This window comes from Harpia harpyja, chromosome 20 (assembly GCF_026419915.1).
Source record: "Harpia harpyja isolate bHarHar1 chromosome 20, bHarHar1 primary haplotype, whole genome shotgun sequence".
Lineage (NCBI taxonomy): Eukaryota > Metazoa > Chordata > Aves > Accipitriformes > Accipitridae > Harpia > Harpia harpyja.
Genome location: NC_068959.1, coordinates 8,263,234 through 8,288,419, shown reverse-complemented (window position 1 = coordinate 8,288,419; position 25,186 = coordinate 8,263,234). Strand labels below are relative to the sequence as shown.

Sequence of the window (25,186 nt, the reverse complement as noted above, 5' to 3'; positions counted from 1 at the left end):
AGACCTATTTTCCCATGCCTCATGTTATAAAATACTCTAGGGGCCACACATTAAGTGAACTAGTCTTTTTTATTTCTAAGAACATCTCTTGAAACTTGAAGTAACAAGCAAAGAGACTTCAAGATTTAAGTGTCCATATGAAACTCCCGGATTAGGAAATATTTATGTATTTCCATAAATCTACCCCTGTGCAAAGAGGAAAGACACGTTCACCATCCCAAAAAGCATAAGCCAGAGCAATTAGCTACTATGAATTATACAAGTAAAAAGTTCAGATAAATGTCAACATTTCAGTAATCCTATTTAGGACAGCTGCTCAGAAGCAGTCAACGTAGGACTGGATTTTCACAAATTACATTAGCAGGAGGAAGGACCATAACACTTACTGTAACGATGAGTTGTCAAACTTGCCAAAAGTAAAAAATAAGATTCTTAATGCATGCAATTTAGTGGAATTACTTTCCAATTCACATAAAACAAACAAAATCAAGGCTGCTATGTGCTTTCAAGTAAAACTAATCTTGGATTGATAATCCTGACACTTTTGTCCATAGTCTGAAGCAAATCCTTGCAAATTCTTTGAACAGGTGAGTCTTTTTCCTCTACACAGCTCAGCAAAAACAGTTTGCTGAATTACACTGCTATTTTATACTCATCATCTCTGGGAGCAAAGCTCGGTTAAAAGGTGCTTTTCTTGTTTCAAATCCAGCTCATCTCATCGATCTAGTTTACAGTAGGTCTCCATCCAGAGCCATACCAGCACAATGGAGGGGGAAGTAAGCTGCAAAATGGGGGCAAGATCATCTAATCGCCTCTATTACTGAGACAACTTGTGTCAAAGCCCTCCTTAACACAGTTTGGTTACTGGATCATTATTCGTCAGGCAGGAGAGCATATTCAGGCAATTAATTTACTATTCTTCCTGCTATATTTACCACACAAATTCACACTTTCACAATCCCTCATACAGGAACATGTATCAATCTCCACTTTCCTCCAACTTTCAGGCTTGTTGAACCAGAGAGGTTAAAAACCTCCTAAAGCAGAAAGTTGCTTCAGCAAAAACAGAAGGGAAACCTCAGTGCCACCCTTAAAGGAATCAATAAGTGCTTACTAGTAGGTGGGATATTCAACCCATTTTTGGCTGCTTAGTACACCTATTTTTAACATCTCCAAACAGCTGAATCTAATTGGTTGCTGCAACTTAAACCACCTTCCCTATATAAAACTTTAAAACAGGCACTTGCTTTAGTTTTCAGAACTGCATCAAGCCCATGCTAACATTTTAATCTCTGTGACCGCCAAAGATCCCAATTAAACAACAATGACTCCACAGCAACACCGTTCTATTTAAGTAATCTTCTTTGCAAGCTTCAGAAAGATCACTGTCTACAAAAATCCCCCAATGGTCATGTAGTTAAAAGCCTTCATCACTTAATCCTCCATCCTCAGTAAGAACTACTCTGACTGTCTGGAACAATTTACAAAGCAGCTCTCACTACAGTAAGCTAAACATTTCATCCAAGGGAAAGTATGAAGAAACTATAGTACATGGTGGTGATGTGGGAAAATCAAATACTTCAACCTCCAAAATTCCTTTAAATGCATTTTCAAAAAGCAGCAGTTGTTTCAGACAAGCCAAGATATTCCACATAGACCATAGGGACGAGAAACCACCCCAAATTCCTTCAAGTTAAACGGCAGCCAACTTTCTGCTGGTTTCCATTAAAGGTAGGATCATTTTCTTTCCCTTACAAGAAGATGCAAGCCAAAGTTCATAGCTACTACAGATTTCAAAGTATTCAGATCAATCTTCCAAGTGCTACATAAAAATACTGCATGCTTTTGATCGACGTTTCAGAAAATGAACTGTGGCTTGTCTTTAATCAGAAATGCAATGACTTCGGGCTCCATACACGGTACAGAGAAGGGACCTCTGAGTGCAAGTACGTTAAGATAGTGGCAGCTGAGGGGCAAATACTATCTTTGAGGGTTTTTTTCTGATGAATTCATGGCAAGAAACCAGAGCAAGCTCTAGAGATAGTGGAAACATCCTAGGTGACTGGGGAAAAAAAACTTCTTTGTGGCTCAGGTGAGCAACCACTAAGAGAAGATTCATATATTATGAACAGCAACCTTCAATGTAAACTTTCTTAATAGTAATTTGTAAGACAAGAAAACATGTCCAACTAAACACGTACAACCAGTAGCTCTACAGCAACTTAGCAGAATTCCCCCTGCTGCTAAGTACTTGATACATACATTTTCCAGAGTCACTACACAACTGGCAAGTATCAAAACCAAACCTTTGGCTGAATGTTTCATTTGTTATAGCCCATCGATACAAAGAACCATTTTATGCCCCTGTAGAAACAGAATCAAACATGAAAACTTCTCCTCTTTGCCAGGCATCAGTGAGAGGCTTTGTTCAGCTGCACAAGAATTCAGTATAACCAGTTCATACTTAAAAATCAGTGTGCAGCAGTGAATGTTCGCCATTTCAAAGCATGGAGAGATTTGCTAGGAGGATTATATCTAAGCAGTTTTAAACACTAATGTGAAGTAGCAAAATCCAAATCATTAGACTTGCATTTGCTTGATTCGGCTCCCCACTGCAGGGCAGTGTGCCATGTCCCTTCAAGCAAAGCATGCAGGTCCCTGCTCAAGTAGTTACCCATTGATGCTTGCCATCTCTAATCTTCTCTTGGAATTGCTCCCCAGTGCCAGGCAGACTCTAGGGATTTCAATGAGCACAAGCTGGCTTATATTTAAACTGGTCCAAAGCTGGAGGAAGGCTCTTTAGGGGTAACACAGACAGGCAAGGAGATTCCCTTTGGTTACCCTGTGTGGTACAAATTAGATGCATCATTAATACCTTTTTACCAAAAAGGTCCTTGCACAAAAAGCTACGGATAACACTTCAACAACCCTCATTTCCCTTTAAAACTCTCTATAAAGATTTTTGGCAAACCCCCCAACGATTTCAAACAATAAGGACCACCATTACTTGACAAACTGCTGACATATAAACAACCTGTATCAGATGTATTGCCTGTTTGGCACATCCCTGCCTAAGGGGGTATTTCCGCTACTTAGTTTTGAGCATTCAGCCTTTAGGCACTCAGCCTGTCCTCTCATTGACCAGACTGAGTACTCAGGGTGCTGCGTACTGAATCACATTTTAACAAGGTGTCTACAGCAAAAGCACATGTATTTTCCCAACCCCTCTCAGGGTATTGAAAAATGAGTGAATGGTTTATGTACTGATGAATCAAGATGTCTGAATTTTGGAAGTCAAGGACATCTGATGCAATTCCCATGTCAATAATCATGTAGTCCCTCTCCACCCCAAAGCCACACATTTGAATATGCAAGCACCATTTTGTACCCCATATATATATGAAGATGCCCTTCAGGCGAGTGTTCAATTCAAAGCTATGCAGCAAAGACAAAAAGCACAAAAAGGTCTTTACTTAAAGTTCTTTAATCCTGAACAGAGTAATGGAAATATCACAGAAGTTTCTGTAGTAGAAGGCCATGCCATTGTCACTGATGCACAAAACACAATGTTTCCATATGTTCAAATACATACTTCAATTTTTTTTGGCCTTAATGCTGAAAAGTTGCATATCTGTTATAAATTTCAGCTCAACATTTAGATATATGTTAAAGTACCCTTCCAAGCAAGTGTCCACCTTCCAGTATTAGCAACAGAGGGCCAGTAAATAATGACATGCGGACTCCCCTTGTCTCAATAATATACTGTGCAAGACCATCCATGGCAATATTTGTTCCAGTTTCTACATGTCCCGACTAACATCTGTGCCTGTCTTACAAAAGAATGTTTTCAGCTAGCAAATCCCCTGACAAGGGCAGAAAGTAAATTTTCTTGGTTCAGACACTGAACGTTTAATTCCTAAAACTTTATTTTCAACATTTCCTCAGAATACTCTGCATGTAATACTTAGAGCTGCTGGCTTCCAGCAGACATTTGTCAAAGCCCATTTAGAACCCATTTAGACATCTGCAGCTGGTTATAGCGCATCAGGAAAATAAAGTTGTCTGGCCTCAGTATCGTGCCAGTGTTTGAAGGAAAAAAAAAAAAAAAAAAAAGAAAAAATCAAAACCATATGCCTGCTCTTAGTTTAGTCTCAAGTGATCTATATTTTATAAGGTAACTTACCATCAATTTTTAAACTCCTATGAATTGAATTCTAGTAATTGGACTTCTTGGGATTTTTTTAAAATGTTTTAAAAAAACCCTTAAAATTCCCATAATCCAGCTGGTTTTGATTGTACCAGTCAAACACCCAAAATCTTTCTGGTAATAAGCATAAGCTCCAGAAGTTATCATAAAAGTGCCATGCCCAGAATACCTCCCTTCACTTCTCCCCCAGAAGTTTCCTGCAATTGTTTTATCCAGGTTATCACCATTACGGGTGCACAAAATGACATCCCTTCCTGAGTAATTTACATTGTGGTTTTTAAATTTAAACTCCATCTCAAGTAAATAGTGGCTTACTGCTTCAAATGAAGTGAATGAGAGCAGGGATTTTAATCCAGTCAAACTCAATTTTGACCCAGGTCTTCCATTCCATCTGAATGAAAGCCATTCAAACAAGGTGATAGTGTTGCCCTGCTCCAAAGGTTCTTGAGCTATATAAATCAGCACAGATATGAGGTACACAAACACTGAGGCTGGAAAAGGACAGCAACTTGCATCACAGGTATAGCTGAGACTTAAAGGGCTGTGGACTCACTCCCAGCAATACAACAGGAGCAAAGTTTCACTGCTGTGCATGCAACCAGCTGCTGATAGGGCACTCTGGAAATTCTCTCCCTTCCTTTAGGGAGTGCTTCTATACCAGCCTTAAACTGCCACCAGCTCAACATGCTCTGCCTAACTTTGCATTTGCTCATGCCAAATTACTGTATTAAAAAGCCTTCCATGGCTTTGGCTTTAGAGACAACTCAAGCAAAACATTCCAGAAAACCAGCTATTTTAGCTGTTCCTATGGCCCAAACAGGCATTCCTGTGCAGAAAGGTTGAAGTCAACTGAAACAACTTGCCCAATGGGCAGGCAAGTGTGTCCATCTCAAAACAAAAAGCAAACATTCAGCACAACTTCATGGTCTGTGAGCAAAGAGCCTCACACCCCTAAGGAGAGCCCACCGTCCAGATCCAGAGTGAGAGAACTGGAAGAATATACAGGTGGAAATCCTCTGACTAAACACATAACTTGTGCTTCAGATTGCAGTGAAGTGGTCCAAAAACTGTGTAAACCTTCCCCAACTGTACTTTCCCAATATATGTTGTTTTGTGGGTCAGAGAGAAGTGACTGTCACACAACTATGTTATTGCCTTGTCTTTTTAATGCAAGCAGCTCTAAACCTCTTTTTACCTATGCCGCTCTAGAGGAAGCGCCTCTCACCAACAAGGCAAACCCGCAAAACACTTTCAAGAACAGAGCAGGATCAGAGGAGCAAGGCTTGTGCTAGAAAACTGACCTCTCTGGGCAAGACGTTTTACAAAGAAATTATCTAGTACAGTGATAGAAGAGGCTGAACACAATGTATTTTGGGTTCACATCTCCTGGGAAACTTAAGGGAGATAAACAGCTCTGTCATACTTTGTTCTCTTAGGAAAGAAATGTTTTTGTCAGCCCCATAGATTAATGCACTCACTTACTGCCTTCACTGGTTAGTCTCTGATCTCAGTGCAAAGTTTGTAAGAACTGCCTCTCATCCTTCTTTCAGAACAAAAAAAGACACTTCAAAATTTGTCTTCGGCTTTTAAGTGCTCAATAGCCACGTAGTTTCCCAGTAACACTTTTGCTGACTAACCACTTAGCAGGCTTTCCTGTTACTTAACAGTAATTGCACAGCAAATATGGAGACAGTCATCCATTCCCACTGCAGAACCTTTAATAAGGATAGATAATTACATGGCTTTTGATACATCAGAAGATTGCAAAGCAAATAGAAAAAAATTAACATTTCACTTATTGTAAAAAATTTTGGGATGATGTACGTAACAATAGTGCTCTCTATAACCACACATTTGTTTTTGGGCTGAGTTCTAATCCAACAGGCTCTTGCAATTTCTAGTCAGAATCTGAACATCAACTTGATAAGCAGTTTCATAGCTGCTCTTGGGTCCCAGCAGAAGCAACATAAACTGACAAGGTTCTGATTTCATTTTTTTTTTAAATCTTTTGCAGTTTTATAGAACTGAGCAGCAAAACCTCAAAGGCCAACTGCAAGCTCAGAAAGACACCTCTGCACTGACTTCATCTTTGAACCAGCAGCCAAGTTTTCCTATCGCTGGTTGAGTAAAGGGGAGATTGAATATCATCTTCTGCAGAAGTTGACTGCACTCACCAGGAAAAGTTGACAATTCTACTGAAGCCACTAGCTCTCCAAACTACCTGCAAAATGCAAGGAAGAACATAAATCTATGCAGAACATGGATTTGGAAAGAGAGCAGACCCAGAGCCCCCCTGCAAACACATCTTTTAAGCCGAGAACTCTGCTTTACTGTTACAGTAATTCACCTCCCTCCAATATACAGCCTTTTCAATTAGATACACAGAATACAGCTAGTTGCAGTGTGTCTTTAAAATCCTAAAACCCTAATTAAAAACCTAAACCAACAGCACTCAATCCATATCAGTACGCAAGTCTAAAAAAGTCACAACACGGTTTGGGTTTGAGGCTCTAATCACTATTTTAATGGCAGAGAACCACCTCTGCTCACAGATCTTGGTAGGGACAAACCCAGGACAGTGCAACTTGTCTTTAAAGGGACATCTCTTAAGCATTTGTTATCTTCAAATCACCTAAGCAGCATATTAAATACTTGCAGCAGCACAGCTGTGTGAGCTGCCAACAACTCCACACAATGCAGTTTTTCTGTAAGGTACAAAGCCTATCATGTACGATTACCCAGTATTTTAGAAGCAGCCACAGGTTCAGCAAAACAAAAGCATTGTAGATGGCTGTTAGTCTATTGTCTTATGCAGCACTACCTAGTCTGACATACCCAGGGATTTTGGAAATGCCCTCCCAGGCACACTAGACATTTTTTTCCATTACTGCTAAAGGACCACAACTACAGAATTGCAAAATCCTGAAGAGTGACTCAATGGCAGTGTCAGTTCACAAAAAGGTAAACTGCTGCAAGAAAAAAAATCATATATTTATTTGAACTTATCTGTAACCCACAAGCAGCACAATATTACTTTGTAACCCATAACAGGCAGTAGATCAACTTTGAAAGGAATGTACAGTCAGCTTTCAAAGACTTCTAGAAAATGCCTGGAACATTTTAATAACTTAATTCTGACTTAAAGAAATCTTTAATTAAGACAGCATTTAGAAAGTATTTTCAGAACAATCTGGAATCCTGTGGAATGTGTTAAGGCCTCCAAGGAAGCCTGCTCTGGCTAAGAGCTGAGATCAGTCATGACTTAGAGAAGGAAAGCAGCAGTCAGAAGTAGTCAGCATCATCCAAGTCTTAACACACAATTTGCCTGTCATGTCAGTACTTGGCACCGGGATCACCCCTGCCTACCCTTTATCACATTCATTTGAGGAGTTTGCCCCATTTTTTCCAAAAAGATGGCATTACCCAAATCACAGTCATACAGGACTTGACTTACAAGAATTAACTGCTGCTTACTTTTACACTAGCAAGCCACTGCTAATCCATGCTCCAGTAAAAAAGCAAGCAAATTAGGTCAAGGGAGCTTAAGTGCTACTAAAATATGTTGCACAGCACCTTATATCCACAGTTCAGACAGCACTTCCTCACCCGCAAGCAAGGAGTAGACAATATCTAAGTCAAGTCCAGATGGCCAAAGGGTCTTTGTTTGGACACCAAAGAACTTTCCTTTACTCTTTAGAGAAGGCTTATACCTTGAAACATCTATCAAGCATGTGCAGTTCCCAAGAGATTACTTTGAGGAGATTATAACCTGCTGGCCTGCTGTTTTGTAACTTCTTTCAACTATAACCTTTCCAAAGTACAGCACGTCTCCTAGCAATAGAAACTCAGAGATGGAGCAGCAAAAGCTACAGCAGAGACACCTTTCTCTCTGGAAGCTGCCCATCCAACCAATGCCACTCTGCTTCTAGGTGGTACATTACACTGCAAGATACTAAAACACATTAGCATTTATAGTTTGTTATATATATACAAAAGTGTTTACATGATAGCCATTTTCTTTCAATTTCAAGCTCTAGACCACTAGAGAAACAAGAGCTATTCTGACACATGAATGCAAGAGAGGAAATGCAATCCGTCACCTCCAAGGCTGCTGCTTTAGTGCAAGCACCTCCTGTGTCAGCTGCGCGTTAACCTGCTGCACCAGAACACGGTTCCCACCTTTGAGCTGGGTGGGTGCCTTGGGAGCGTGTGTTCAGTCCCATGGACTTGAAACATCCACCTTTCTGACTCCACAATGAAAAATTAAGGCCACTCAGGCAATCCCATTAACATAGATTAATAGTTATGTCAAGCACTGTGTCAGATCCACAGGATACCAGCTGTCTAGTACTACAAAACAACCAGCCTTGCTACAGTTAGTGCCAAGTGTTTTGCCCAATGCAGCCCATTCTGCCAGCTGGGTTCGGGATAGGATGTTGTCTGAGGACAAGATGAAGAAATGGAAAATTACTCTTCTTCAAGCTCACTGCTCTAGAGAAGTGCATTCAGTCTCATTCCCACATCAGCCTATGCAGTTGGAAAGGGGCACAGCGACTCTTGTAGTCAGTGAATATGCGACTGACAAGAACTACATCAGTTCTCTTACCATCCTATGTCGGACTTGAATGTAAAACCACCATGAAGAGCAAGAATCACTGAAGTAGCATCCCATTTCAGACTGGGCACACAGCTATACACCAAAGGTGTAAGAGAAAAACTGTAACAGTTTGACTATCCAAGGAATACACAACCTTCCCTGCCCACCCTTTCAACTACAAACAGATGAATTATAAAGATCTCGTGTGCAGCAGTCAGAGGATAAAAGGTTCAGCAGCATTCCTTGTGTTCTCTTATTGTCACCTCCCAGCAAAGGCAGAGTTGGTAAGCAGAAGCCAACAGCAAAAAAGCAAAAACCTGTAATATTGCAGGACTGACTAAAGTGATGGTACAGCATTACATGGCAGGGATGTACCTGAATTAACTCTTGACTAACTCCTGCTGCAAACTGTGCCATTTCTCAAACATTCAGCATTCCAGGAACACAAGCCAGCATTTGTAGCTACTGGTTGAGGTACAATAAATCCCTTTGGAAAGCCATTCTGCAGTTCTTTTGCTAGAGCATTGTTTAATGCTTCCACCATTTTGCTGCAGATCACGGTAATCTCCTACATACTCACTGTAGCTTGTCAAAGCCATTCTGTAGACTAGTAAGGAGGAAATTTTCATAACGTAAGCTAAAGCCAAGATTGCTTTGAACCACAAAAGACACTTAAAACTCGAGGAGCTTCAAGAAACCAAGTGGTATCTTTGCAACTGCTGCCTGCCCCTCTCTGCTTTTTCAAGTATTAGTATTTCCTAAGATTAAGATCTTTTGGAGGAGATTCCTTGTTACACAAAGAGTTTAGCCCCATTAGGTACTAAGCAGAATTGCTAAAGTCAACATTAAATTCATAAGCCCAGACATACAATTAAAATGTTGGATTATATTTCATTAAATTTTAAGAGTACTCTATAACCAAGCAGCTTTCAGGGTCTTCTCTGCCAAAGAGCTTCCTCTTTTGAGGAGCTGCTGAGAGTTTTTTAGAGGCTTTAGAAGCTTTATACCCTGTGATTTCAAACAAGATCCAGGTGCACAAACTGATCTCTGTTTAATTCCTGACCCTTCTTGCTGACCACACACAGCACAGAACCAAGAACAGATTACACACACACACTGAATGGTGATGTGTTCCACATTGTTCTCATTTAGGAAGCCAGAACAGAATCCTAACTGCATAATCTAGCAGCGTTGAACACATGCCCAAACTCATTCATGTTAAGCTGATGAAGTTTATAAATAAGATGGAAGATGATATTCTTTGGTATTCTTTTCCACCTACTGAACAGAGGAGATCGCTCGAGTCAATGCACAAGTCTACCTTAACAGTGCATCACAACACTTCACCAGCAAGAGACACAGATAGTTTTCAATAGCCTTCCATCAAAAGAGGAGGGATGAACACCATGCCTCACTGCCGGTCTTCCAGTGAGAGCCATTGCCTTTCCTTTGCTACTGAGGAACAGCAGCCTTTCAAAGAGCCACTTGTACACATACTTCTGCTAAAAAAACAGACCGTATCTGCAGACACAGCCAAAACCGCACATGAACCCATTACTAACAGATCCAACTTCAATGAGCTTGAAAACATTTTGCTGAAGACATCCTGCTATTGTAAAGGTGTGACTCACAAATGAGGTAAGCTGGTGCTCCTCTTAAATGTTTAGACCTTTAACAGTTGTACAGAATTAAAAAGAGATTAAAAATAATCAAGGTTTCAAAGTCAGATCAGATCCTTTCACAGCTCTGACAAGCTGAGGAAGGAGAAACTGGACCCAGAAATCTCATACCTGAGCCAGCAGATTCAAGTATTAAGAAATTACAAAACCTAGAGAGACGCCACAAACCAGAAGGCTGAAAACGCCCAAGATCTTTAAACACTGGATTCGGTCACCAGTGAAAATCCAGCTGTCTCTTTCAGAAAGCTGTGCAGTACTTGTGACACCATATAAAATCGAATTATTGCACTGCTGAGAAGCTGCTTTTTTTTTTTTTGGTACAAGTACCAGCAAACAATCTAATTTTTAAGGCATTTTCTGTAGAGCAACTTTAGGGGAGGAAAATAAATATACTTTCAGTTGATGTTTCTTTATGGGAAGCAGTCTTCCTTTGGGTGTTTTACTTTCTCCTTGCAGATTCCCAACTGGGCCTCCTGTGCGCTACACAAATACAAATCAATACTCATGAAGCCATCACTTCTCCCTAAAGGGCCCAAAAATTTAATTCTGTTTTTCCAATTATCTCAAGAGTTACTCAAAAGCAAGAAATTTACAGGCTAGCAAAACACAGACCTAAAATAGCTTTAAAAACTCTTAAATGTAAGGAAAAATTCTACACAAAAAAGAGCATAAGACAGGTAAGTCCCAGCTGTAGTGACCTCAAGACAATTATTCCATAACCTGGATTTAATTGGAAATAACTTGGCTTCTTGTATTATTTCTTTAAATATTAACAGCCAGATGTCTACTCTACAAAAAGTAGCAGTCTAATTTTGATACTAGCAGGGTAGTGCTATGCAGCAGTCCAATACATTCTTTTTCTAGTTTTCAGGGATTCTCTAACCTCTTGCAACTTCCCTTAATCCAAGTTGTATTGACCTGCTCTGACAAAAAGATTTCAGAGGGGAAAACAAGCAGTTTTCATAAAAAAATACTGGGAAAGCTCAAATACAGACATCAATTGCAATAAAGGAAGCAGGGCATTTTCTTTTTGCTCCCATTTATACTGAATAGAAAAATTTTGACATACTCGAACATACCTGACAAGATATGAAGAATAGGGTAAGGCAGGAGAACATCTTTTACAGCACTTGAGTGATGACTACATCTATGATGTAGAGGGCTAAATCTACAAGAAACTTTTGATACTGCAATGCTGTGCATCTTGCAGCTCAACTTCCAGCTTTGCGATTCCCAAAGCAGGGTCTATGTCCTTGAGTAAGGTCTGTAGGCACCTTCAGGATCAAGTTCAAAACAACTGGGTAAGACAGGCTTTTGACTTTTGATTTCTCCAGGTCTTAGGTACATGGCCCTTATGTACAAGGTGGCCTCTATGTTGCATAAGAATCAAACACTCATACCTGTTTGCATGCTTTGATGCCTGAGCTGTTCCGCTCAAACACAGAGCAGGGGTTATTTGTTATTTTGCACAGTCAAAACAGGGAGGCAAAGTTGACTGAGTGCTATTGCACTGCTACTCTTGAGTAAAAGCCATCAATGATCCTTGTGAAATGGTAGCAGGGCACTGTCCTCCTCTCCCCTCCACCCAAGGGCTTCGAACGAAAGTACCTCGAGTCCCACGTGGCTCGTGCAGAACTCCAGCCTGAGAGCTGTACTCTGAACTCTGCGCCCTTGACAAGAGGTGGTCAATGCTAAGGATGGTTGCTGGGCTTCAGGGAGGAGGCGGCGGTGGTGGCAAGAGCTACGCAGAAGCAAAACGTAAGCACACACCCCAGGGGCTTGAGTGGCAAGAACTCTGGACCCAGGATGTCAGGTCTGGAGAGTATCAGCTAGTTTCTGAGGATCACTCTCTGCCTGAGTCCTTAAATCCACTTAGGCCTAAATCCACAAAAAGAGTTGGGTACCAAAGTCTCTCACTTCCTAGGGCTTTCAGTTCACTCTGGCATAAACAAAGCATGCAAATACCTGCTTATATAAACAGTGATAGATTCAAAGGGCAAACAGTTTTCTAAATGAAGAAGAAATTAAGGGAAACATACAGAGAAAGGCACCAGTTGTCCTCTCAGCGAAACTTCAACTGATTGGGAAGACAGCATGTCACTTACATACAGATAACTCTAAAAATAACTATTTTCCATTCCTACTGTAAAACCAATCCATAAACCACTACATTTCTCATATTCTGTCCATTTAGCTTTTTCTACACACAACTATATTTCTCCCACTTCATCCTGCAGCACTGGTCCCACTAATCACTGACATATGCTCCGGCACAGAGCATTTCCTCTGGCATGCTTTAAAAAGCAGCACTGTCACCAGAGCAATATAAGTGCTGGCAAATATGGTCTGTCAGGTTTTGTTTTCAAGGACTATAAAAATAGACTTCACTGCATTAGGCTTGAAAACTCATACCCTCTAGAAATAATTTTAAAAAACAAGTTTTCAGATGACTTGTTATTGTTTTCAAATATCCAGAGAGAAAATACGTAGTTTTATATTTCATTTAACATTTTCAGGTTAAGCCAAAATTTGAGTTTTTACAATGACTGACAATTCCCAGTTAATTTATCGGCAACGCCAGTGCTCTCTGCTCACGTGTGTCAATTCACAGGTTCTCAGATGCATTTCTACTATGAGCAGCCTCTTCTTATAAAAATATCAGCACTTGTAAAGCCACAAGACATCACTTGTTCCCAGAGCTTAGGCCTTTCAACTATGGTAACCGGTATTAGTTAATGCTGATAACAGCTTTGGCCAAAATGCAAGGAAAAGGGTCTTGGCACAGACTGACATTCAACATGCTTTCTTGTTAGTTTGTAATTGCTTTGCCAAGGACTCCTTTTCAGTAATCGTCTGGCCCAAGTTCCTATTTGCAGAAAATATGCAACTATGGTGAAAGAAAACCTATTATCTTTTACACACAGATACTCTGCAGCAACCAAAATCAAGGACAACACAAGTAGGACCTTCACACATTGCTGATAAGACTTTTCCAATCCTCCTCATTCGCAGAGCACACAACCCCACCTGAAGATCAGAAACAATCTGGGGAAGAATGGGGAAATAACCACATTTCCAAAGAATCAGCAGCAACAGCAGGAAAATGGCACCAATGATAACTTGGATAGTCCTGTGGTCTCCGTATGTATAACCAAATACACTTCTGCCAGTTTCTATATCAAAACCACAGGTCTTCCAATACTTTGCAGATAATTTTGCAGCTTACTTCTATGCCCTCAGACTCAGGCAAGCAAAATAATTTTGAGAAGTCTCATTCCAAACACTTTAACTGTACCAATATAACTCCTTTGCTGCTGTGAACAAGACCTGTGAACAGATGCTGGTTTTCTGAAGGGAGATATTTCTGCCTCCCCCCCCCCCCCCCCAGCTAAATTAGTACCTTGAATCAGATTCCAAAACAAACACAAAAAATTAGGCAGCATGCAACAGCAAAACATCAATAGGAGTTTTAGATATTTCCAACACAGTAAGCTGCAGCCTGACAATCAAAGAGAAGCAGCAATCCAGAATGTATTTGGTGGATCAGCAGAACTAATATACGCAGCAGTGGAAAAAAAAGGGTTATTCCTTATTACTTGGCTATCACACACTAAACCCTGGCAACAGGCCACCTGGAAGATAAATCAGAAGACAGAAGATAATCGCAGGGTTCACTTCTTTTTGAGATCCAGAATAAGCCTGTTATGTAGTGGCTAACATGGAACTGACAGTTGGGCTAAATTTAAGTGACCTTCTGTAATGTTACAGAAAATAACTTACTTGCCTAACTGAAGTCCTTTACAACATAGTTATGCCTATATTTATCTAGCTTTTGGGGTTCTGATTTTCTTTAGTGAGGGAATATATTTTGCTTTTACTTATCTGAGCTGAAAGTACAGTGTCTAAAGAGAGCTACTTCCAACGAAGCAGAGTTAAGATTAAAGTCAGTCTCAGCAGAAGTGAAGGAGCTGCTTACTCTTTTAAAAATAATAATATAAAAAAAGAGAAAACCAAAAAAATCTTATGGGTGCTAGACCTGGTTATGTGGTTATTTTTGTATCATACCCTAGATCAAAGTCACTAAGACTCTTATTTTTCAAAGGAACATCACACTCCAAGACGTCTTTGAAAACTTCGGTCTAAACATTAAGAACACTCAAACTCTGTTTCACCTGTTTTATTTATTAAGCAACAGCTCATGCTTACTAGTCCCTGCGAAAATTTCTTCTTTGGACTTCATCTGAAGGCTGAAAAATGTTAGGTAAGCTCAAGAAGGAAAAAAAGTACCTTGTTCCCATCATGGAGAAAAATTGTTTTCTTGCTAGTGGCATGACCTGGGTAAAAGTAACTTCCCAAATGAATTTGAACACAAGTAAAGATAATTTATGCAAAGACAAGCCTATGCGATCTTCCACTGAGAAAAAACAAGACTGGCTATTAGAGGGTTTAAATGTTAGATCTTCCGAATTGGAGAAGATGACTTTCCTTTGAAAAGACACCTTAGCTTGCACACATAACTGCAAGCAAAGGACATCAGGCTTTAGAGATCAAGCTGAGCAGAACTTTTCATAACAACTTAATCTTGTAAAAACAGTTGTTCAAGAGGGCAGAAGCAAAGCAGCTCTGCGTGTAGGAGGGACAGCTGACAGTGTTTCCAGATAAGATCTGATAAAGCCCTAAAACATCAGAAGACTTTGACTAAGAAAGACAAAATGTCATTCTAATCAGATTTTTGGAAAGGGAGAGTAGTCAAACAAGAAGGAAGATTTCATGCATCCAGAAAGTTCTTGCAGGAGACAGACTGATTTACTGTTATTCTGCAAATCCTTTTTTTTTATGGCCAAATAGCTCTGCAGCAGAAGACAGAGTTCATTTACAGACATTCAAGTTTAAGACACAAGTTCAAATATTTGTACCTGGAAAACCACCCTTCAACATTTGAAATTTAATCCCTTGGTTGGTCATTATTTCAGTAAACAGCTGCAGTTTCTGTGCATTTAAAAAAAGTACTCTGAAATGCCTTTTGGAATTTTGACTTCAGCAGTCACCTTGTGAACCACAACCACATAGAATGGGCCAATTTCTCTATTTGAAAGCTACATAAGGGAAATATGTCAGGTCACTGCTACATCAGCTACACGACATACATGCGAGAAATACATAGAGTAGTGTTGAGGGGAGACACTGAACAGAAATTAGTTACCTCGCTGCAGAGGTAATGCTCAGCTTAACAGAGAAAGATGTCAGCATTCACTGTTTTGAAAGACAGTTTTTAGAAGTTGCTTTCTGCTACTTGTTGTGCTAAGTGGGAAGAAAAAAGTTATTACAGCTGAAAAATTAATAAGCAGTTGAGAACGGAAGACACAGTCACCAAATAAACATTAAGAGTGGACTTCTCCACCAGGTTGGGTGGTGCTACGCAGTCAAGCCTTCGCTGACTCCATCCTCCTCCCCTTCCTTTGCTTTCTATTTCTAAGGAAAGAATCATAATACCCACAGGAGTTACACCAACTCACTTAAAATAGGGTTTCCATTTTAAACCCTTAATATGTTTAAGCTGCTTATTTCAGTTTGACTCAGTAGTACAGAAAAGCAAAGGATATAGTAATATAAACCAAGTTTTGTAAGCCATCAGCTACTGTTTAGTAATTGCCCCTAAGTGTGCTCTTGTCCACTGCAGTTGTAAGATCTCCAAGAGCACCTGGACTAAGTGAGGAATTTCACCCCTAACTCATGTTAGTGGCAACACGTTCATGTGTTTATATCGCGACCTCCAAAAGAGGAAAGTCTGCTGAATGCCACCAGCTATCAGTACAGTTAATGAAAGCTGTGTTTTAGTTCAGATGCCTGGACAGAGTTGCACTAAGACCCAAAGAAGTCAGACCTTAGAAATGAGCTGGATGACATTTCCTCAAGCTTTCTGAATATACTCATGAGGGACACTACTCGCAATAGCTGGCAGCCTGTGTTTCCAAGAAAATGACAGGCAGAGTAAATAAAATATTTTTACTCTTGTGAGCTACAGAAGATATGCCATTAATAGTCATCAACCTTAGAAAGACAACTTATCAAAGTGGGAAGGGATGAAGCAGTATCAGAGGGAACTCCACGACTGGGATAGCAGAGAGTTCAGTTGTTATAAAATCAACAGCTCGTCTACTGAAGCAAGTTTCTTCCCTGGGTATTGGCAACACCGGAGCACTGCTTATACTCCACTGCAACTGTGGTTAAAAAGCCTTAATTACAGATATATGCTCTAGAGAGCTCTCTTTTAACCCTGGAGCTAAGATTACAGAAAATGAAGGAACTGCAAAAGGGCAGAGAAAAGAGCCAATTACTTAAAGAAAAGAAAACTTAAGGACCAAGAAATGGTAGATCTCCCTTCTTTGAAGCTGAGATTTAAAGCTTTATCAAGTTTATGAACAATAAGGAGACACGTCAATTGACATATTTCTTATATTTTAGGGGGTACACAAGACTTTGGATGCAGAGCTGCCAGCAGATCTCAGACACAGTAGAAGTTGCTCTTCTACCCAGGCATTTGAAAAGCAGGGCTGCTTGGCAACTTATTGTGCTACATATTGATTTACTTATCTGTAGCTTTCTCCAATCGTTTGCCAGACCCTTTAAATCTAACAAAAGAGGCACAGTCTGACAAGTCAGCCATAATTTGATATCCAGTACTACTTATATTCTTAACAAAGCTGCCTAGATAAACACTCCCTTCCTTGTTACCTATCCGTCATCTAGCCAGGGTAACATAAAATGCAGGAAATACCACCACGAGTGTCGGTTATGCTGATAGAAAAGATACCATTACCGCTGAGAAGTTAGGCTTCATCTTGAATAAAGCAGGACCAGTAACACTTCCTAGCTCCCTGGGTTGTAAGAAGTCATGAGCAGCATGCCAGATCTGGAGGTAATACCACAAGTAGACTCTTAAAGAGATCACAGAGAATTTGAAAGTTTATTCATCACAAACAAGACAAAAGGCAGTCCAAAAGTAGAACATAAAAATTTAAAATTAGAAAGGGGAGGCTATTATCCCTGGATTGGAAATAAAGCATCATGCTATTATACTCCTGAAAGTGACTCAAGCATCAGGATTTGTTCAGGAGTCTGTGAAATCTGATAAACAAATTCACACTTTCTGTTAACAGCTAAAAATTCCCACTGACAGCTACCAGTTTTGCAAACAATCTGGGACCTGAACTCAAGTCTGAATGTATTTTATACTTCTCTCTAGAAGCAGAGGAATCCCAGGCCAAGCTGTATCTGGAAGGAATACATGGGTGGCCAAACTGCGCTAGGACTGACCAAAACTGTTCTGTCCCAGAACGTTAGCTCAGGTTAACACAAAGTGCAAATGTAGGGCAGAAAGGCTATTCCTGATTTGATTCCAGAGTAGGAACAGATAGATACAAGGTTAACAAAAAGTAACTATTCAGCTTTAACCCAGTCTACCTCCGTCTGATTGAAGTAACATTTAAATAATATTTAAACGAATGATTACTTAAATAATCATTAATGTCTGTTTGCCATCGCAGTATATCCCATCAGAATAGCCAGTTTTTAGTCCATTCAGCCATGGAAAAATTCCTTTCCAGTTTTCTAGTAAAGGTGATCCAGAAGAAAATCTACACATACACTCAGGCCACTTAACCTGAGAGTCCATATTACTATTAAAAGATTTCATATGCACAAAGTCACTGCAGCCACCTCTCTCCCTGTGGCTACACAGTATCATGCATTATTCATGCTACTATCAAACAATTTAAAGTGGCATAACTTAGAGGTTACCCTACAGAGTTAATAGGATGGAAAACATGAAGCATGATGGACACTACAGAGAGAAAGAGAGTGTCCTCTGATGGTAAATAACACAGCAGCTTTGTTTACATAAGCATTTACACCATCTGAAACACCATGAAACTCAGCGTAGTGCACTCCAGTTAAGGTGCACTCCATAAAAGCCTACCAATGACAGCTCTGCTAAAGTCAACAGGATACCAAGCTAGCAGGTTGAAACGCCTGCTTTCATAGTGGATCAAAACAAATTTCTGCAGCACATTTTTTTTTTTCCTAGTGATATTTCAAGCACACAGTGGAATACCTCCTACAAACTCCTAATGCACCCCACCAGCTCTTTACTTTCCAGAAGGAAGCCGAAGGCTACCTGCCCATGTTGCCTGGTATAGGAAGAGGCTGCAAAGAAATCGGAGCAGTGTGCAGATTGCTTTTACGCCTGCATAACAATTTCCTCAAAGTTTAAGTTAGACAGGATTTGTTCTTATGCAATGTAAGCAAGATTATAGTTGGCTCCACAGGGAAGCAAATACAAGAGTGACAGGAAGGTTAACTGCAGTTCTTTATCTCTTTACGGTAATGCCTGTAACTGTATTTAAACAGGGAGTGGAACATGATACTATATAACCAAAAGTCTCATTGATAGCATTTTTCTGCCTAATTTCCACAACACTCCTCAGCGGTGGTAAGAAACTTTCCAGTCCACTTAGTCAAATACACAGCAGTTATCTGCCAGGAAATTTGTAACTATAGTTGCTCTTAAATCTTGCCATCTCTCACAATTAGATCCATATTCATACAGGAAAAAAAAACAGCTCTGGAGATTGCTGTATGATTATTGTTTTCACCACTGACCTAAAAAGTAGTCCAGGTGCCAGGAACCAAAAAGTTTTCCCCTGCCATGAAGGAAGGTAACCATTGCAGCTATTAAGAACTTCATACAGAGCACATCTGAATGGCAAAACAGAACCACTTGTCCAACAACAGCGGCACCTGCTCCACGATAGAGACAACCTCCCCTAAAGAACAGCAAGTATAATAAAGCTTTTATTTTCACACAGCATAGGAGACCTAGAATACAGTCCGTTCGTTCATTCAGCTCTGTGTTGCCATTACAGTGAAAATCAGCAGAAGGAATAATGAGACCCTGAGTGAAGACCACTGAAAGCTCCAGTTTCTTAACAAACATCTTTTCCAAATTTTAATGGAAAGTGCGGTCCACACTTACCTCGTCCAGGAAAACCTGCTCGTTTCACAAGTGCACTGAAGTGATCAACTTCAGAGTAGCCCATACTGGAAAACAGTCACTCTTAAATTAAAACAGAGCTTGTTCAGCTCTAGCACTTGCACTTCAGTCCTTAGATGCCAATTGTTTTACACTATGCTTATCAAAATAAGCTTTTCGAAGTTCGCCCTTATATCAGCTGGTGAGTGACTAGCAAATACAACTGCCAACACAGCAGTCTCCAAGAGGTCTGCGAGGAGCCAAGCCCAAGTTCCACAGCAGTAGCACGATCTGGGGCACACGCAGTGTAACTGCCACAGAAACCTGCGTAGGAAGTGTGGCAAGTGGGTTGTTCTATTTACCAAGTGGGTTGTTCTATTTATCTCTGGCTGGCAGAGCGCAGAAGGTTTTCCCCTCGCTTTTCCCAAGCCCTTCTCCTCCCTCCCCAGCCTTGGCAGCACAAAGTCTGCTAAACCACCCTCTTCCTTATTAGCTTTTGCCAACCGCAACATGAAGCTGACAATCCTTGACAGCCTCATAGCTGTCCCCAGGTCAGAATGGCAAAGCTGATGATCTTCCTCTGCTGAAGAGGACGTAAGCAGCAGGAGCCTCAAAGGCAGCACAGCATCGCTCCCCACTCAGCTCATCATTAGGGCTACATTTTCAGCAATACCAGCTGGAAACTTTAAGCTTAATTGCACTAAAGCCAAAGTTTACAACCCCAAACTTTCAAAAAGGACCCTTCCTGCAAACCATTTTTTTTATCACAAGTTTGCAGCTGGTTTCTCATTCACACCGTACCAGCAGGCAGGTAGGTACATCCCACTTCACTCCAGCAGGCTGGCAGCAGAGGGCACCACACAATCACCTATGTGATTTATATACTTCCATCACGCTCGCGAATTAATTTATAGAGCACAAATTACTACTAAAACAAGCTACAGGGTGACTCCATAAAGCATGCATCACATCAGATAAAAATGCATGCAGTAAAAGGCAGCTAATTTGCTACAATGCTTTTAGCCAGTAATTCCAAGAGAGAGATGTTCAATCTTAGTATCTCTCCAAGTTCAAATGCCACATTCCCATAACAGCAGGTACCATGCAAAGTGCAGATCTCCAGCCTGACCACGCAGGTACAGAGTAGTATCTCTGCAGAGCATTAGATGTCACATAAATACTCGCATTAGCCCAAGCATAAACCACTAGCCCGCAAACTAACTCTTCTGTGTTTTACGTACTGCAGGACTACACATCAGTTAAACATTTTGGCTGACGATGCCCAGCAGCCTCTGAGGCAGACAGCAGAGATCCGAGAGAGAAAAGGAATAGCTGCATTTCTCTTGCTTTTTCCCACCCCCACACCTACAGATCATATGTTTTTACTTATTGAATACTTGTTAAAAAAAGATGAAACTACACTAAAGTCAATCTGCATTACATGAGCATACCAATACACACATACTGGTGAGCCGAAAAGTACAATCATGAAGTATAAGAAGCTTCTAAGCTAATACTTTTGCTGTCTGCAGAAACACTTCAGCACCTTGATACCATCAACCCCACTTAAAGCCACGACACTAGCCAAACCTGTTACACACACCATGAAAAAAGGACTTCCTAATTCATATCATCTGCTGAGCAACTGTACATACACACTGATAAAGGACACTTCTGACCATGCAGATGTAGTGAAGAGTAACTCAGTGCATCAGCTTTTCTAAAGAGATCTGCAGCACGACCTTGAGGCCAAGACCTTGATGACTTAAGGCCACCTCTTCTCTGCGGAGCAAGAAGCACCCAACAGAGCTGCAGAACAAACCCAAAGGCAGAAGGAAAGAACACAGACCTAATCCACTTTATTAAGGCAATACATTATTTTCAGCCACCGTAATGTTTCCCCTGAACATGTAAATACAGAAGCAATTAGCTGCCTAGGCACTTCTGCAGAAACCATTTAGCATAATCTTTTCTAGAATATATTTACATGGCTTCTGATTGCTTAATTTTCTGACACGTTTGTTTCAGGCACTGCAAAGATTAAATAAGGCAAAATCGCCTACACTGATATATTGCCATTTTTAAGGTAACACGCAGCACAAGACAGACAACAAAACAAACTCCTAGCAGGCTTTAAACTTCCAAATTTTAGCATCACAACTCTAAGTTCTACGAATTGCTTTATAGCTTTAATTCAGCTGTTTCTTAAAACCTTCTTCCCCCTTCTGCTGCTACTCTGAAAGATAAAATTACTGACTGAAACAGCAGTCACCATTTAAAGAGAAAGAATGAGCCTGGACAGAGATTTCATTGAAAAGCTCAATTCTGTATCACATCCGAATGTCCTCAATTCAAAGATTAGCCTGCACAAAAAGGCAAATTAAAGCCAGAAACAGAAGAAAATCTTTTCTGACTGCTATGAATATAATTTTTTATGATATAGCCTCCTGTCATCTAGAGTTTTGGTATCAAGAAATCAGCTCTTCCAAGTGGCTTCATGAACAAGCAGACAAACAGCATATTCATTTACAAGCTGGAAGTTGATTAGTAAGTATATAAACCATGAATGCCTGTCAGGACCAAGGAAGAGAGGCTGGAACCATTGAATCTGAGGATGCCCAAAAAACTCTCTGCAGTCAGCTGGCAGATACCTCTATGACAACAGTAAAAAGAAAAAAAAAAAAACCACACACATCTGTTTTGTCTTCATTCTGCTTCACCTGAAATTATTTTTCCCAAGACAGCCATTTGTCCTTTAGGGTATGCTTTCCCTTTCTCAGTGTAACAGGAGCTATCATTTCAGGGCCCAATCCTTCAAAAAAACAGGCATATGGTACAAGTGTATCTTCACTTACAGACCCACTGCAGCCCATAATTCCACATTAATTAGACTGGAAGATGAAGCCTTCAGCCTAAAACCCAGTAACTCCGATTTACACAAGTGCAGAGAGGTTTTACTGGAAATTCTCCTGTAAGCTGCACAGACTTTTCCTGCCCAGCTTAACACACCATCAAAACAAAAGCAGATCTCAATTTACTGACAGCTGCCATACTTTAAACAGACATGAAGAAAAACGAAGTCAACATTCTGTACAACGGAAAACACTGAACATACACAGAAATGAACAGTGATGTACTGCACCATAGGAACTGCCTGGTTTACAGCTACCCAAAGCCCAAAGTACAAGGACAATTTTGGAAGACCAAAAATAAAAAGTCAGCTTGTCACTGTTTTTTTTTTTTTTGTCATCCCTTATAGATTTAACCAGAATTAACTGCTACTTCTAACAAGGAACTTTGAAGCTTCCTAAGAATGATTACCAACTTTCTCCTCATAACCTCTGGAAGACACGCGATTTTACAATGGTCTTCATTTCGCCGTAACACCATACCATGTGAAGCTATGGAGCAGTGGACTACAGGGCTTGATTTTTGTCCGTCATGCAAAATAGATTCCCTGTATCCAGCAGAAATACAGGCATAAAGCAGAAACATCAGGAGCTCCAGGCATGTAATGATCACTGTGCACGCTAAAGGGATTTCTGTGCAGGTTTGAGGATCCGCTACAGATTTATGTTTTATAGCAGGTAACAGCAGATCCCTTTCCCTACCAGCATGGGACATTACAAGGATATGATCATGGTTATACCTAGACTTGCATTAAATGTTTGAATTTGAAAAAATGTTTCTTCTGAGCTCACTGAGTCTCAGTTTGACTACACCTCTTTCTGAGAGCCTTCTCTCCCTCAGAGCAGAAATTGCCACAGTAGGTTTCTCCACCTTTATAGTGCAGTCATAGCAGCAAGTCTCCAAGGAGGGAAAGATTTAGACAACTAAGAGTTTTAAGTGGTTTTGAACAAGCAGAGCCTTGTAGAGTGGCAGCTGAACTGATAGTTACACACTGACATTTCAAGCTTTCAAGTCCCAATCATTCTTAATGGTATAAAGCTAAACCCAGAAGGGGATAAAGCAATTACATAGCCAAAAGTAAATGCAGCTAAACTGAGCTTCCAAACGTCTAATTTGGGTGATCTAGCCTTCCTGTCTCGCACGCTAAGCAGAAGGGTTTGTCTGTTAAATTTACTACTACACCAATGGGACAAGAAAGGAATGCAGTCATGTGCTGCAATATCATCAGGCCATGTATCCAGCAGGCATCCTCTGCCTCTCTCAGGAAGAGTTATCCACTCCTCTTCTCCCAAAGGAGGATCAGTACACAGATGTAATCTTCAGTCTCCACCTGGTACTTTCTGCTAGCCCTTGCCTTAAGTTCTGTGGGGACCCAGAGGTAACGGGTGATGTTTGTTCCCCGTACCTTTCCGAGGCAGGTAAAGAGAAATGGCAGAGAGGCACACCCTTCGGAGACAGAATTACCGTCCTCTTCTATGCAAGGGTGGGACAAGCTCCCCTTCCTCACTCCTCGTTCCAAGGAGCAAAGACCTTGCTTTATTCACCTTACCGAGCTCAGCCAAAAAAGGCAAGCACACCCTCCGGTCCCCGCATCCGCGAATTGCCAAGAAAGTACTCGCGTTCCCCCTTCCAACCCAGACACAGGCTATAGAAAAGCCGCTCCTTCCTCAGGCGCGCAGCAGCCCCCCCCCCCCCGCGCTCCTCTCCCTCGCCCCCTCCTCCAGAAGGGGCGGCTGCTGCTTCTACCCCCCCCCCCCCGCCACCGCCGAGGCTTCCCTCTCGTGACAAGGGAGGGGGACGCACCCATCCCCTCCACAAACCCCCCCAGCTCAAGCGAAGGCGGCTGCTCCCACTCCCACGGGAGACACCTCCCCGCCCCGCGTCCCTCACCCAGCTGCCCCCCCCCCCCTCCCGCGCCGCCACTCACCGGCGCTTCGCCAGCCGCTACCCCCGGCGGCCCCGCGGCAGCAGCGGCGGCGGCGGCGGCAGCCCCCTCCCCGCCGGCCGCCCCGCCGCCCTCCAGCTGCCGTTCGCGGTAGAGGGACCAGAGCCCCACGTTGGGCAAGAAGACGAGGGCGACCAGCGCCAGCCCCACCGCCTGCAGCAGCCGCTTCTGCTTCCGCCGCATCGGAGCCGCCGCCGGGGAGGAGGAGGAGGAGACGGAGGAGGAAGGCAGGGAAGGAAGGAAAAGGGAGGGAAGAGGGAAGGAAGGAGCGCGGCCCGGCCCGGCCGCCCCCGCCGCCGCCCTGAGGGAGACCAACTTTCCCCCGCGCGCGCGGCGGCGGCAGCGGCGGGCGGCAACTCCGGCACTTCCGCTCCGCTCCGCGCGCGGGGGGGAGGCGTGGCCCCGGCGGCCCCGCCCACCGCCGCCGGAGGGCGGCCCCGCCCCGCCCCGCCGAGAGCCCGCGCCCCCTCCTCCGCTCCTCCCCCCCGCCCCCCACGCCCGTTCTGTCCCCGCTAATGACTCTCCCTTAATGACTCTCTTAATAACGGCTCTCGAAAGATGCCGCGGCACCGGCGGGTGCCTGGGTGGGCGCCGCGGGTGAGGGCGGGGAGCGGGCTCCGAACCGGCCGTCGGTGAGGGAAATCAAGGTGGTTAATTGCTTCAGACAGGCTCCGCAATTAGCAGCCCGGCGGTATTAACCACGGCCATTAAGCGCCGGCCCCTGCGGCAGCAGCTGGCCGGGCGCTGTGGGGTGAGCAGGCGCTCAGCGCTGGTTAATGCTCTCCCTAAAAAAAAAAATAGAAGGGCTTTGCAAGAG

The 25,186-nt window shown here is 42.1% G+C and overlaps 1 protein-coding gene across 1 annotated transcript in view; it reads right to left on the bottom strand.

Annotated features, from left to right (window-relative positions):
* GALNT10 (polypeptide N-acetylgalactosaminyltransferase 10) overlaps positions 1 to 24,754 on the bottom strand; it is a 90,765-nt gene extending 66,011 nt beyond the window's left edge. Inside the window, exon 1 of the mRNA XM_052816629.1 lies at positions 24,352 to 24,754. Coding sequence (XP_052672589.1) covers positions 24,352 to 24,552 — 201 coding nt within the window. The 5' untranslated portion in view covers positions 24,553 to 24,754. The remainder of the gene's footprint in view (positions 1 to 24,351) is intronic.
* Positions 24,755 to 25,186: the final 432 nt, after the last annotated feature.